Source organism: Pavona decussata, unplaced genomic scaffold (genome assembly GCF_977016875.1).
Source record: "Pavona decussata unplaced genomic scaffold, jaPavDecu1.1 SCAFFOLD_338, whole genome shotgun sequence".
NCBI lineage: Eukaryota > Metazoa > Cnidaria > Anthozoa > Scleractinia > Agariciidae > Pavona > Pavona decussata.
This window is the reverse complement of record NW_028145726.1, coordinates 89066-102721: the sequence shown is the minus strand read 5'-3', so window position 1 is coordinate 102721 and position 13656 is coordinate 89066. Positions and strand designations below refer to the sequence as shown.

Sequence of the window (13656 nt, the reverse complement as noted above, 5' to 3'; positions counted from 1 at the left end):
TGTGGCCACGTGATGTGAGCGTGCCCTGTAGTTTGAATTTACGCTCACGTTGCTGACGAACTTTTGGCTAATTTTGCACAACAACATGTATTTGCAATTTGGTGCTTACAAACTCTAAGTTGATGCTTACACGGAACGACTTATAACGCAATTGATTGTTACGTTGCACGCGGAAAGTTTTTAACGAAGCTGATTTGTTGCAAGTTTTGCAACGCGTTGCGCAACAAAATCCTGCGTTAATAGTAGTCCGCCTTCTGTGTTACATTTCCTTAAGTTTGCTGTGTAAAAGGCGCATTGAAGGAGCCATCACATGAGAGACGAAAGCTTTCAACTTCGCCCAAAATCATTTTGCCTTCTGTGTGGGGAAACAATTTGAGCATTTTGACAAAAAGTTGTTCACACACAAACGATATTTTTTAAGAAGTCTCACATACCTGAGGCCTTTTTTCTCCCACCGTACTTTGAAAGAATTCAAAGTGGCATTCAATCTTGTGTTGCAGTTAGCAAAAACGTTTTTCTTTCCGTAAAAAAAAATTTTCCGAAGCAAGCCATTTTCGTTTTGCAACCACACATCTCGTGGTCCAAAATTTTCTTAGTGACGTAACAAAGGAGGAAAACTCGCGCGCGAAACACGGACAGTTCTAAGAACCAATCACATTAAAAACTTCGCACTAAATCCACCAATCACAGTTACGATTACAGTTTCTATAGAAACAGTAACTCGCAAGCTTTTCTCCGTCAAAAGAGAGGATTTCTTTCTTCCTCGTGTCCGACTGTATTTTTTCCACATCCATTTGCTCGGATCTTGTCATGGGGTATGATTAATAATCGTAATTGAACTTCGTATCGTGCAATTTAGTCTGAAATCACACACGTGATTTCAAAGTTCGACTTGAAATCACAAGTATGATTTCATAAAAACATTGCATGACGCGAAGTTCAATTGCCACTTTATTACACCCTTTTTTGAAGTCACACAGTTTTTTGGGTGAATATTAATATTTATTTATCCACTTCGCTAAGTGCTCTCGCGGCGAACACGCAAAACTACACCAAAAAGCCATTTTGAAGTGGATGTAAAAAATGATTAATTACCTGGCGCGGAGGGTCTAAATCACATTTTCGACGGTGGGGATCGCTTTGCTTGCGACAACTGCAAATGGAACGAGGTTAAACAAGAAGATCTACTCCACACCATTCAAACAGACGTCCATCTTTGACTGTATTAATTTTATTGATTTACTTTCATCTAGATCTTACAGACCTTACCAATATATCAGAACAAAATAACTGTTTAAGACAATATATATACACAGAAACAGAACAGTAAAAAAAGACATTCTGTACAGAAGTCACAAATGCCGAGCTCACAGAATTTCCACTGTATGGCTGATGGACAATATAAAGGTAGGGCCCTATCTGAATCCAGGAAAAGTGACTATACGCAGATACAGGGCAACAGCCTCGCCGGCCAAGGATGGTTGGCACTGAAGGGGGAGTCTCACCAATATTTAGTGTGTCTTTGAACAGTAAAAAACATTTTTGAATCGATGAAAATGTTAAAATAGTGGTTCAATATTGTTAACAATCGCCTTACGAGTGTACATAAGCTAGTATTTGTTATCATTTGCTGCGGATGGCTTGGATGGAAATGGATTTCAATTTAAAAAATTTGTCCAATTTTGAGTTCTTCTTGTGTATTTTTAGAAATTGCTAAATAACCGGTTAAGAGTTTTGTCTGCTTTGAAGAAATCAGTTAATATTTCCTCCCGTGCTCTACGAACAATCTCATGTCTAATTCTTTAATTCTTTTAGTTTCCCTTGAAGGCAAATTTCTCGTAACAAATGAAAAAAGAGGTAAGCTAGCATTTTCGTAAAGCCAACAAAGCTCGTAGACTCGGAATAGACTCGGTTTCCCTGCTTTGACTTAGTAACGTTCAACCAACCACCAGTATCTGCAATTAACTGATGTTGCACGTACATGTTAAGTCAGACATAAAGGATTGGGGAGGGGGGGGGGGGGGGGGGACGGGCTGCAGTCATATCCTAACCGCTATCTAAAACTATCTAGGCAAACAGCGGTTTGTTTGAGAAAATCAGAATTTTTAGAGTAAATTACTGTGAGTCACCCATCTCTGCCAATTTTTCCCGCTCTTCATACTGCCTGGATTTCCAAAGTCCTTCCGACAATGTCAAAAGATGTTCCGGCGAATTCTGAATGTTGTTGAAAAAGGGCCAAACATTAACAAAAACTGCGAAAGAAAACCAATGAGTCTCTAAAGGAGACCATAGCTCCTGCGATTCACAGAACTTATAGTGCCATGGGACTAATTTTAGTCAAAACTTAGTAAAATTTACATATTGTTCAGGGAACTTTTAGTACTCCGTATTTGTGAGTATACAAACTTTGAACGTACAAAATGACTCCAACCGCGCTAAGTTGTTTAGTATATAATCAAAAAGGAAACAAAATGTTTATATTGTTTTCACTCATTTATATTATGTAATTTAATGTTGTCTTTATGTTACTTTTGTGATGTATCGTAATTTCCTTTTGTAGTAAACTATTGAAATAGTGCATAAATCAAAAATCTATTCAACCACGGAGAAACAGTCGCTTTGCCTTGACAATGATGGTAGTATCATGAAATCGTCGGGCAGGATTAGTTTCAATCTCTTAATTAAAATTTGAAAACACAAATTTTATGTTTGGTGCATAAACACTAAAGAAATTGTCAAGGATTGGCAAAATGTCTTAAATGGCACCGACTGGCTTAATACAGTACACTGTACGTCCCTTGTCCTTCAAAGGACAAATTAAGGTTAAGACTGAATGTATTCCGGAATAAGAATAAGCAGAATAGCTGTTAGATTTCTCTTTTTAAGTAAACTTGAGAAGATATTTCTGCAACCTTTCGCTGATTCACGATAATTTAAGAGCCATTTTGTACTCCAGTAACCCCTTTAAACCTCTTATGAGGGATTTCTTGTCATCATAGTATGTATTCCTATTCCGGAATAGGGTCAATCGAATGCACCCTAAAGGTGTGTATAAGCAGTCTAGGGGTTAAACAAGAGATGTAAACAATAGCATGGTGCAACCCAGTGGAAATTCTGTGAGCTGTTGAATTAAAAAGAACTCTTGTAGCTACAATTTGCTAGTTTCCCCATAAACATGTTCTTGCATCAGAAGCATGCAGTTAGCGAAAAAAAATGCACTGCAATGCAATTTCAATACAGGAGGAGGTCGTTTGAGTGGATCACCACAGAGAGTGAAGGTGCAAATTTCGACTGAGTATGGATCGAACATCTGAGACGAATCTTAGGGCATCCAACACCGGAAGGAGGTTAAGCAAAGCTGTATCGGACGGGTCTGCAAACCAAGACTTGATAGGAATGGCGTTATCTGCAAGCAAAATGATTAGCAATATTTAATGACTAGGACTTGTGTCATCTTATGTAAGTGTGTAGTGTAACAGTTATGATCCAAAACCATTTTCTCAATGAACTCCCCACCTGCACTTGTGTGATTCATGTATATCCCTGTAACTTTGCGTGACAATAACAGTTCTCTATTTTTGAACATTGCCTACACATTGCCTTCCCTGTACTTGAGAAGAGGGGATGTGACAGATTGCAATTATCATAATCGGAATTGTAATACCAGCCTTCGTCTGTAGGCTTTACATTGTACAATAATTATGCAAGTAAGTAAGTAATTTATTTATCTATGTGAACACAAGTGCTTACGATAAAACTCGCTAGAATGTGCATCTGCTACAAATTTATTATTGTGATACTAGTGAATGGGAGGTCTCCTAGATGAAGGCCCAGAAGGGCTTCCGAGACTTTCAGCTCAATAGGGAGCTTAAGCAACGACGACGACGACGGCAACGACAACGCCGCAAAACAGTAAGTTTAATGAGTAAACACAATCGCTATGCACGTGCGTTTTACATTTTGGTACATTTCTTTGACGTCCTCTGCAAAACAACAACGTGAAATGACCACATTTAAGGTTTTGTGGAGAACGTGAACGCACGACGGTGAATTTTTCATTCTCTTTTTTAACTTGTACGCCACTCCTACCAAATTGTTTCCTGGATAGTTCGCCATTTTTGTAAAAGTTGAGCGAGTTGAAATAATCGCAATGTAGCACAAATGAAATAAAAATATATTTTCGGGTGACGTTTTCGTTCCCGTTGCCGTCGTCGTTGCTGAAGCTTTATCATACATGTACGACGTTTGTTCAGTAAGAAAAACTAAATGTAATGGATTTTGGGCAATAAAGTTGAAGTTGAAGTTGAAGATATTACATGTATATGAACATTACACAAGAAATTACTGGTATACACGTATATGCATAGATAGGCCTATTGGCTAAATAAATATATAACAATAATCTAAACTACATGTAATTTTTCTTAAATTCCTCGAGATTCCCACAGTTTCAAATTTCAATAGGCAATTTATTCCACAACATGCTGGCAATAAAAGTGGACCACTTATGTATACACTTGGAATTAAAATGAGGTGCGTTAGAAATCATTGTTATTCACACTAACAGCAAGGCAAAGCTCGTCACTAGAGAAAGCCTGCACCTTACTTATGACATTTTTAAAAAAATGAAAGTACTGTCTGTTTTTATCTTAATGAGCCACAGCTTAAATGTACATGTATCATAATGTTTGTTAGAGTTACCTGGGTTGTGCCGATAAGCACCAGGAGAGTTGTCCAAAATAAAAACTGACGACAGATCTTCATTGACTATTGATAAATCTTTGGTGTAACTGCCCAAATCTAGTGTACAGTGCTGTGAACACAAAAGATATACAACATGAGATCTTAGTTTTAAAAATGTCATGATGGGGACACTCCTTCGATGCACTGTTAAACCTTGAATCCCTTTCAGTCACTTGGTCTTCTCTCTCTGTGATCTTGAATTCTTGAACACTTTAAGCCCTAACAGTGATCAGCATCAAATTCCTCCTTGTAATATCAATGCTTATTCAATCCCTGAGGTAATGAGAATTCAGGATACAATGATCTCAGCTGAATTTTAAGCCCTAACAGTGATCAGCATCAAATTCCTCTTTGTAAAATATATTTGTATTGAGTGACATTTTAATATCCGTAATTAGAATTAGAGATGTTGTTATTTATATTAGTATTTTTGATTGTAAAGCCCTATTGATCTGTGTTTGTAAATAGCGCTCTATAAGTAATAAATTGTTATATTATTATATTAATATCAATGCTTATTCAATCCCTGAGGTCACAAGATTTAAGAATATGATGACCCCAGCTGAATTTTCTTGACATTATAATAATTTCTCCCCGGTACTTTTATAAAACACATGAAGTATGGGGATGAGAGAGGGGAATTTGATCTTTGATATTGGGGATCCAAGGGTTAAAAATTGACATTAACTCTTTAGTCATAACTAGAGCAAAACAATTTAACTGAGATATGTTAACTTTTTTTTTGGGGGGGGGGGGGGGGGTAATCATACACTGTATTTTGGATTTTACATTTTAAAGTTGTTGTTGTTGAACAGTAATCAGTGCACTCAGCACCGGGACAAGTTCTCACAACAATCCTACCTGTCTGAAGTATCTTCTATTTAGCATGCCTCTGTTTCTGTCTAAGTTATCTGCAACTGCAGCACCATAGATCTAGGATGTAAACAAAACATTACATGATAAAGTACAGGTTATTATGAGTTGCATCTGGGCTAGCCTGCCCAAAATTCTACCAGTACTGCTTGTGTAAAAGCTGTGTTTAACCCTCGGTGCTTCTCGCTGTTTTGAAATTGGATGAAACACCATGCCTCAGGTTTGATATATAGCAGTTGCAGCAGCAGCTGAATACTACATGAAGTTGGGATGCTCTACCACTGAGCTACAGGAAACTCATAAGAGCTAAGGCCATTATTATTATTATTATTAATATTATTATTATTGATTATTATTATTATTATTATTATTATTATTATTATTTATTTTTTTACATGAGAACCATGCTTTCAATATTGTTATTGATAAAGTCCTCCTACAATAATAACTATATTTATTATTTTTCTGTGGGATTTTCAAGACTTGTTTTCTTTGATTGAACTCCCGCCATCTTGGTTTGTAACAGTGAGCGCAACCTGGGGAGAGCGTCTAAACTACGGAAGGGAGGGGGGGGGGGGGCAGCAGTGGGGAAGAAAGAGTTACAGCCTCCCTTTTTCCCACTTCCACCCCCTGGGTAGTTTAGACACTCTCCCCAAGATGGCAGCAATTTGATCGAAGGGTACAAGTTTCAAAACTCCCACGGAAAAATAGGGGACTGTGAACAGTCTAAAGTCCTTCAAACTTAACATGTATCTTTGACAATGCTAGCAATCAGCCTCCGTCTTCACAGAATAACTATGGCAAAACTCATCTCCTGTTCAGTTAATAACCAGACTCACCTCCATACTAGCAGTAAAAATCACAAGATCATACCACTGACTCACCTGGAAAGACAACAACAAAATGTCATGACCAGAACCAGGGGGGGCTGGCAGCTACCTTTGATCTTGCCGCTTTTCGGAAATAGATGATCGCCCCAGTAAAGAAATCTGTCAATCGTTCGAAAACCGTAACGAGCATGCACAAAATGCGAAGGATTCATGTGCTATTTTGTCCGTGGCGACTCGACGGTGGAAAACGCAGTCGTATTTAGTCATTGTTTATTTACTGTTAGCATGTTTTTTTGCGGTAGTACGAAGTTTGAACACTACGATTAATCAAGACCGCTGGAATGAGGTGCCAGCTTTGTTTTAGGTTAGTAGAGCCGTCATCATTGAAATTGCGAGCGACATGTTCTCAGCTGAGCTAAGATTTTACCAGCGAGTGTATGTGGTGAAGAATAATTATGATTTGTAATGTAGCGAACGATTATGGTTTTCGTCGTCTCAGGAAGATATTGTACGTCGACAAAATAGTAGATTTCAATTTCAATTCTTGTTCAGTTCTGAAGAAACTAGAAGCCACCACGCAGTGTTTCACGACTGTCATCGCGAAAGCCCAGAATGTAAGCTTATTTCTCAAGATCGGCTTGGAACTTTAATGTAAACTTATTAAAAGTATTTGTCCCACATTTTATGTGTATTAACTGTTGAAAGCGTAGTTACGAATGAAACAACATGTCTATTTTATGGAATTCTCCCTCTGTTTAAATGTTGCGAGACGACAGTTATTCCTGTAAGTTTAATTTTGATGCACAAATGGTTTAAATGCATACACAAGGAAAACGGCTTGAGTCCTTACGAAATTTTTAGGTAAGAAAATTTTGCAACTGGAAAGGATAGCTTATAAAGATCTCAGAAGATTGCTTAACATTGTTGTGAATAGAGCTACCAGGTTTGTATGAGCAGATGCAGGGGTGTTTGTCTCTTGTCTGTACAGGGAGATTAAGTTACGTGAAAACACATTCAGGTCCTTATTCTCTTGTGCAAAAAATTGGGAAGTTCAGTTCAGTAGTACGGGGTGAACAATGTACTGATACACTGAGATCCTGCAGAAACCACATGCATGTGCAGAAACCTTGGAAGGTACACGTAAATATTATTGTTTTACCTGTCACCCTTACAGATGTCCATGACCACCTGTATCGGTATGGTGGTTTTCCCCCATTGGTGGATGTCAAAATTGGGCTACTGGGAATACACCCTAAAGCCCAACTGCAAGGGAGATACAGAAACAAATAGATCCCGGGATGGCAAATCAACCATGGTTTCTCTATGTATATGCAACAGCCATTTCGAAGAAGACAAATCTAAATTATCACCCCTTGATTACTGAAATGTTTGTAGCAACTCGAGGATTAACCCAGCTGACCACATTACTCTGCAGTATAATTATGTCATCAGTACATGACAATATACATCAGAACTGTAACATATTGCAATATTGTTTAATTGGTACATATTGTGTAACATAGTCAAGTGCAATTAGCATATTGTAAATTATGCAATTACTGCACATTTTCACACACTTGCACGGTGCTGTTTAGCACCCTGCCTCTTTTATGTTTCAGTTCTCACCCCAGAGGTATGATAGACAAAATCTAAAATAATGAAAGATACCTTCACCTCTTTCTTTAAAATGATGAGATTTATTACCAAGCACACATACTAAATTCAAAAGTCAATATTTGTGGCTCACTTGGCAAAGTTGAAGAGCAAAGCGCTGCTAACATCACCTCTCAACTTTTCACCATTTAGAAGAGATTGAAAAAGAAAAATCTGAGAGTATGATAGTAACATTTTAACTTAAGCAAAACAGAAAATTAGATCACCAGAACCTCCAGTTTGTTGACTCCCAGTATGTAGTTGCTGTAAAGGGAGGAAATTCTACAGTGTACATAAATGAAAAAATAGGGAAGGTACATGTAACAATAAAGTGGAATGGAGGAAGTCTTACTACCTCTCTCAATTGTCAATTTCTACAGGAGCAGGTCTAGCCTTGTGAACTATGTGTCAGATCTAACTAGTACTGATCCTCTCCCGGGTCAGCTAGTCCTTGGTTGCAGTATTTTCGTTTTTCGCTGCAGAATTTGCATCCGTGATCCCTCTTGATGACCAAACTTCAGGTAAAAAAGCGACCGAAACCTTCCTGTGATGTTTGGACGTCGGATAGCCAAATTGTTTCCGAATCCGCACAGACGCATTTTCACATAAAATCGCCGCCATGTTTGTTTATCAAAAAATCAGTACTTAGTCTCGCTCGGCCAAATTTCTTAACTGGGGCGATCATGCAAACTCGGATCCAGGCCTCGCTGCTGGCCCCCCCTGACCAGAACACAGGCAGCATATCAACATTGCTTAAATATCACATCTTACCTTTACCATCATGAACTTTTTTTCCCATGACCAATATTAAGTTAACTTTCATCAATTAGCACATAGTAGTTTTAATAAACATGTAGTGTCACTCCCAAGGAATGCACTGTACACTCACGTGGCCGATCATACCTCACCGACTTAAGAGACGACTCCTGTTACCAGTTACTTTGGCAAATTGAGGTTTGTATGAATACACTGTTAACACCAGTTACTGCATCATGAAATGATAATGGGCCCTTTGCAGCTAATGGTCACATGGTACAAAAAACACCTTGCTGGAGAGCAAGCTACGCCCTCATGAGACATCCAAAACAAAGAAAATTCAAGTTTGATTAGATGAAGTCGCTTTGGTGTGGATGTCCCAGTGTGCAACTTGCTCTCCAGTTTGGTGGATTTTGTACCATGTGACCATTAGCTGCAAAGAGCCATTATTAATACAAAGGACTTTCAATTGCTAAAGAAACTGGTTTAAACCCAGGAGTCATAACATGTGTTGGTTAGTCGTGTGATGCCTTCACCAGTACATATACAGGTTGACTTGTGCACGGTATGTGCAGTTTTCATGGAGCAAATTATTTCAAATGGCATTCCACCCTGGTACAGAACGTTAATCCTGTAGTACACGTAAATACACTGTAATGTACCAAAAATTAATGCACTGCAGACACTTACGCATTCAAGGAAGAAGTCCACATGGGGTCTCTTGTGAACAAAAAATCTGATTGGATGATGATCTATTGTCACCTAACAAACCAGTTATATGAAGAAAGTGTTAAGTTCTATTGTACATCAGCAAGTTTGACAAACAAACATGACACTCTCTGCTTTTAGATTACAATGATATTTAGCACTTACCCGAAGTACAAAATCTGGAGGAGTTCCCGGCCTTACTGTTTGTCTTTGAACACTAAAGAGTAAAATTTTAAATCCTATCGTAAGTGTTCTTATAAATAGTGCTCTTAAAATTAGCTCCACTTCCGTGGCTATCTTGGATTTTTTTCTTTACTCAATAAACTCAGCATGCCTGAAAAACAAGCCTACCAAAAACAGGATACAATTGAAATAAAAACTCTGAATCTTTGATGTGAGTTCCTTCTTACTCCTGTGTGTACCTGTGTGTCTTACTCCTGTGTTTATACATGTCCATACGCATATTATTATTATAATAAAAAAAATGGCATGTTTTATCAAGCAACATTTGAAGTTCAACAACTGATTATGGTACACAGACTTTGGAACTCAGCTACAGCTGTATACTTTAAATAACACTTTGTAATTAAAAGTTCTTAATAAATGGTGACAATTATTTATTAAGCCAATCGCACAGCAACTGAACCTTGATTAAACAGTAGTTTAGACTGTTATTTAATGAACCCAAGAAAGCAGAACACAGTACTTAAAGATTCTTCATGGTATTAGCAGTGTTCCTTACCCATCATGGTGAGAATGTATAAGTGTTTCATCCAAGTCAAGTACTAATGTTTTCCTTTTTACTAGTCCTGATAATACAAAAAAAAAAAAAAATACAATTCTTAAAGTAGTGGTATTTTTCACAGTTATAGAATCAACATTGTACATGTAGTGTTGATCTAAGGAGAAATTAATAGATGGCGGTCACTTTACAGTCAGGGTTAACAAGGGTTTATTGAGTTTAACATTATATAGACTGCACTGTTAGTGAAGAAATTCACTACAAGTTGCTGAAGAAGCAGAAGTACTTATTAAACAGAGAACTTTAACTTTACAGGTACATGTACATAATACGTAACCCCCCCTCCCCTCTTGTGATTGGTTACACATGTATGTACATGTACATGTACTATCAACAGAAATAAAACCTAGGGGAAGGGGGAGGGGGTGGGGGAATAGGCTCACCACAAACTCTTCTACTTTGTGGAGACCCAAATAAAAAGTAACTGGCAAAAAAGGTAGGCAAGCAGAAAAGACTGTGGTGATGCGGATGTTTTTTTCTCTCAAAAACCACAGGGTATGATGAAATTCCCAAACAAAACAGTCTTATCAAAAGGTTCTTATAATAATCTTACTGCAACAAAGTGACAAGTGTTCATAAAATGACAATATTAATTTTCATTAATTATTGTCAGGATACTTGAAGTTCACCAGCAATCCTGCCATATCAAAGCCCCACTGAGTCAAACTACAGTAACTGTACTTTTTCTTTCCTTTGTGATTTTTAGCTAGTGGGTTTTACGGTCATAAATTACTTATTATAGGAAGGAGCATACTTACTCAATCTTTGAATAGATATGGGTGAAAGAGGAAACAATTGATATTTAACAGTCTTGTGTTGTATAACCTACAGGAAAAGCCATAATTAGACATTTACCACAAACATAATTAATAAAATTTACTACTTTTAAAAATAATTGAAGGTCCCTCTGGAGAAAAGGACTTGGAGCAATAATCTGGCTTTAAAAATTATGCAAATTTTGAGCTGTCGATTAGTTAGTCGATTACAGACTGCTCATCATGTTACAATTGTAGTTTCATATAAAATTTATAATTTACATGTATATTTCAACTGCCTTAAACAGGATGGCAATGACAGTCCACTTCCGAGTTGTTCTGAGCCTCATTATCAAAGCGAGGCTTAGTGCAAAGCCTTCCATATGAAAATTAGTTTTGTAACTAATGCAAATGAATAAAAACTAACTTTCATAACAAAAACTTTGCACTTAACCTCACTTTCATAATGAGGTTGACAGTAACATAGAAATGGCCTACTGCACATACAAACACTGTGTGCATTTTCAACATACACTGTATTTACTGCTCTATGACCAATCAGAAGCTTGACAACCTTGAAACCTAAGCTTTGGTTATTGTTATGCTCACATAAACTAATATAGTTTACATAATATAAACATGCTATATAGGCACATCACCTGTGAGTAATAATTAGGTAATGTTAAAAACATGAGCAGCTGCAGTGTCTTATTGGGATTTAAAACCACGAGGCACAGCCGAGTCATTTTAGACTCGATAAATCACGTGCCGCAAGTCTTTTGAATGGCTCAGGAAACATTCCTGGAAAAGGGTGTGTCAAGAGAGTTCATAACAATGATGCTTTTGTGAATGTTGGAAATTAGCATACAAGAAACATTAAACACCGCATACTAATAAGGAGGAGGTTTTATTGGGTTTTTAAAACCACTGCATGTGATGTTTCATTGACCATTTGATAGGTCAATGGGCTTATGAATTATTAATGAGTTTTTGAAATTTTCGTCATGTACAAGAGATCATTCACTGCACCTACATTTGACTTTTTGTTTTTTTGTCAAATGCATTAATTTTGTAAACATCTGCACATTATTTTATATTCATTGGCATGTACATGTATGCTTACACTTGCAATATACTTGCAAGCCACACACGCTTTTCTGGTTGCAAGATTGATATTTGCAGAAGTGGATCACGTACAGTATTTAAAAAGTCAAAATTCATTACGCATAATATTAACAAGAGGTTTCATTCCTTATTCAAATTTCTTATTGGACACAAATATCTTTATTTTTTCCACTGAATGTTATTAATATCCAGCCCCCTGCCCCCCTCTCCAGCTCATTCATTTAATCATAATTTTTAAGTGTAATAATTGCCCAAAACAATATTCCAAATGGGAAAAAGGAGGAAGATAAAAGGATGTTCATTCATTGCTACACACATGACTGCCTATGTTTAAGCATTGATAAGAATGAAATCCGGTTAGAAAGGGAAAGTAACATCCTTGCATATTCCCAGGCTTTTGAGATATTTGATTTTTAAATTTCCCAAAAAGTCAATGCAATAAGGGTCAGAAGTTTGAGAATCCTTAAACTATAATACTGCATATTTATTTTCTGAGCAAGACTCTCGTTAAATAATAAGCATAGCAAGAACGATTGCATCGATTAAACTGTTTGCTTGTGGTCAACTTCCGCTTCTGGAAGTCAAGGTTGAAACTGGCCGTGAGAAGTTGACAGTATACCTAATTAAAATCGGGGCAGCAAGAACAGCTGTCATTCAGATTATTGAACGTTGTCTCGGTGATAAACATAGCAACCAAGTTATACTTATTTGCAATTCCACAAAATCAAAATAATTCAATGCAGGTTGAATAAGTATATTCATGAGTATCTTGAATGCGCCGCGGTCTCACTGGATTTAATACACTAATTATTTATCTTGTGACACTAAGCACTAAAATTACTCAGATTAACTCGATACTATTACCCACTTATTTGCTTTATGCACGGGAAAAGGAGTTTCCGACAAATTTTAATACTTCATTCGTGCAAATGAGTGCGTGCCGTTGGGCTTAATATTGGTGCAAGTTTTACACTGCTAATAATTCGGTTGCATAAACAGTAAACGTCCACAAAATCAGTAAACAAACGATATTACTCAGTCTCGTTTTTATCTTGTTCACCCTTCAATAAACAAGCATTCGTTATCAACTAGACGAGCATACCTTTTTCAAGTTCCTTCTCAGAACATACATTATGAGGGTCCAAATCTTGAGTAGGGCCATCATGAAAAATCGAATTCCTATGCCGTTGTATATTCCCTTCAAACAATCCATGGTGGCGAGCACCCACATTGAGAACTTCTCTATGATTTCTGAACACAAACTCTTGCAAAAAAGAAAAACCGTCCGCAAACTCGGCGTCCAAACTTTTGCACTCATAAAGCTGAACAACCTTGTGTAGGCACCATGTTTGTGTTCTCAAATCGAAAGCGCATGATTTGCTGGGAACTAGCCGGGCCACCAAGGTTCCTG

At 37.3% G+C, this 13656-nt stretch overlaps 1 protein-coding gene across 1 annotated transcript; it reads right to left on the bottom strand.

Annotated features, from left to right (window-relative positions):
- Positions 1–1209: 1209 nt before the first annotated feature.
- LOC146453309 (CTD nuclear envelope phosphatase 1A-like) lies at positions 1210–13611 on the bottom strand. Its single transcript, XM_085096762.1, has 9 exons — positions 13348–13611; positions 11124–11190; positions 10306–10372; positions 9729–9780; positions 9546–9617; positions 6456–6500; positions 5605–5676; positions 4702–4813; positions 1210–3406 (listed from the first exon to the last, which is right to left on the bottom strand). Exons 1-9 carry the CDS (start codon positions 13561–13563, stop codon positions 3261–3263), a joined length of 849 nt encoding a protein of 282 aa, XP_084952888.1. The 5' UTR covers positions 13564–13611; the 3' UTR covers positions 1210–3260.
- Positions 13612–13656: the final 45 nt, after the last annotated feature.

What these genes read in the sequence shown, in the direction of transcription:
- LOC146453309 (XM_085096762.1), bottom strand. Translation starts at nt 13,563, where the DNA reads ATGAGTGCAAAAGTTTGGACGCCGAGTTTGCGGACGGTTTTTCTTTTT. An exon ending in CATATCTATTCAAAGATTGA is followed by an intron (nt 10,373 to 11,123) that starts GTAAGTATGCTC and finishes TTGTATTATCAG; the next exon opens with GACTAGTAAAAAGGAAAACA. An exon ending in ATACATTCTCACCATGATGG is followed by an intron (nt 9,781 to 10,305) that starts GTAAGGAACACT and finishes TTTACTCTTTAG; the next exon opens with TGTTCAAAGACAAACAGTAA.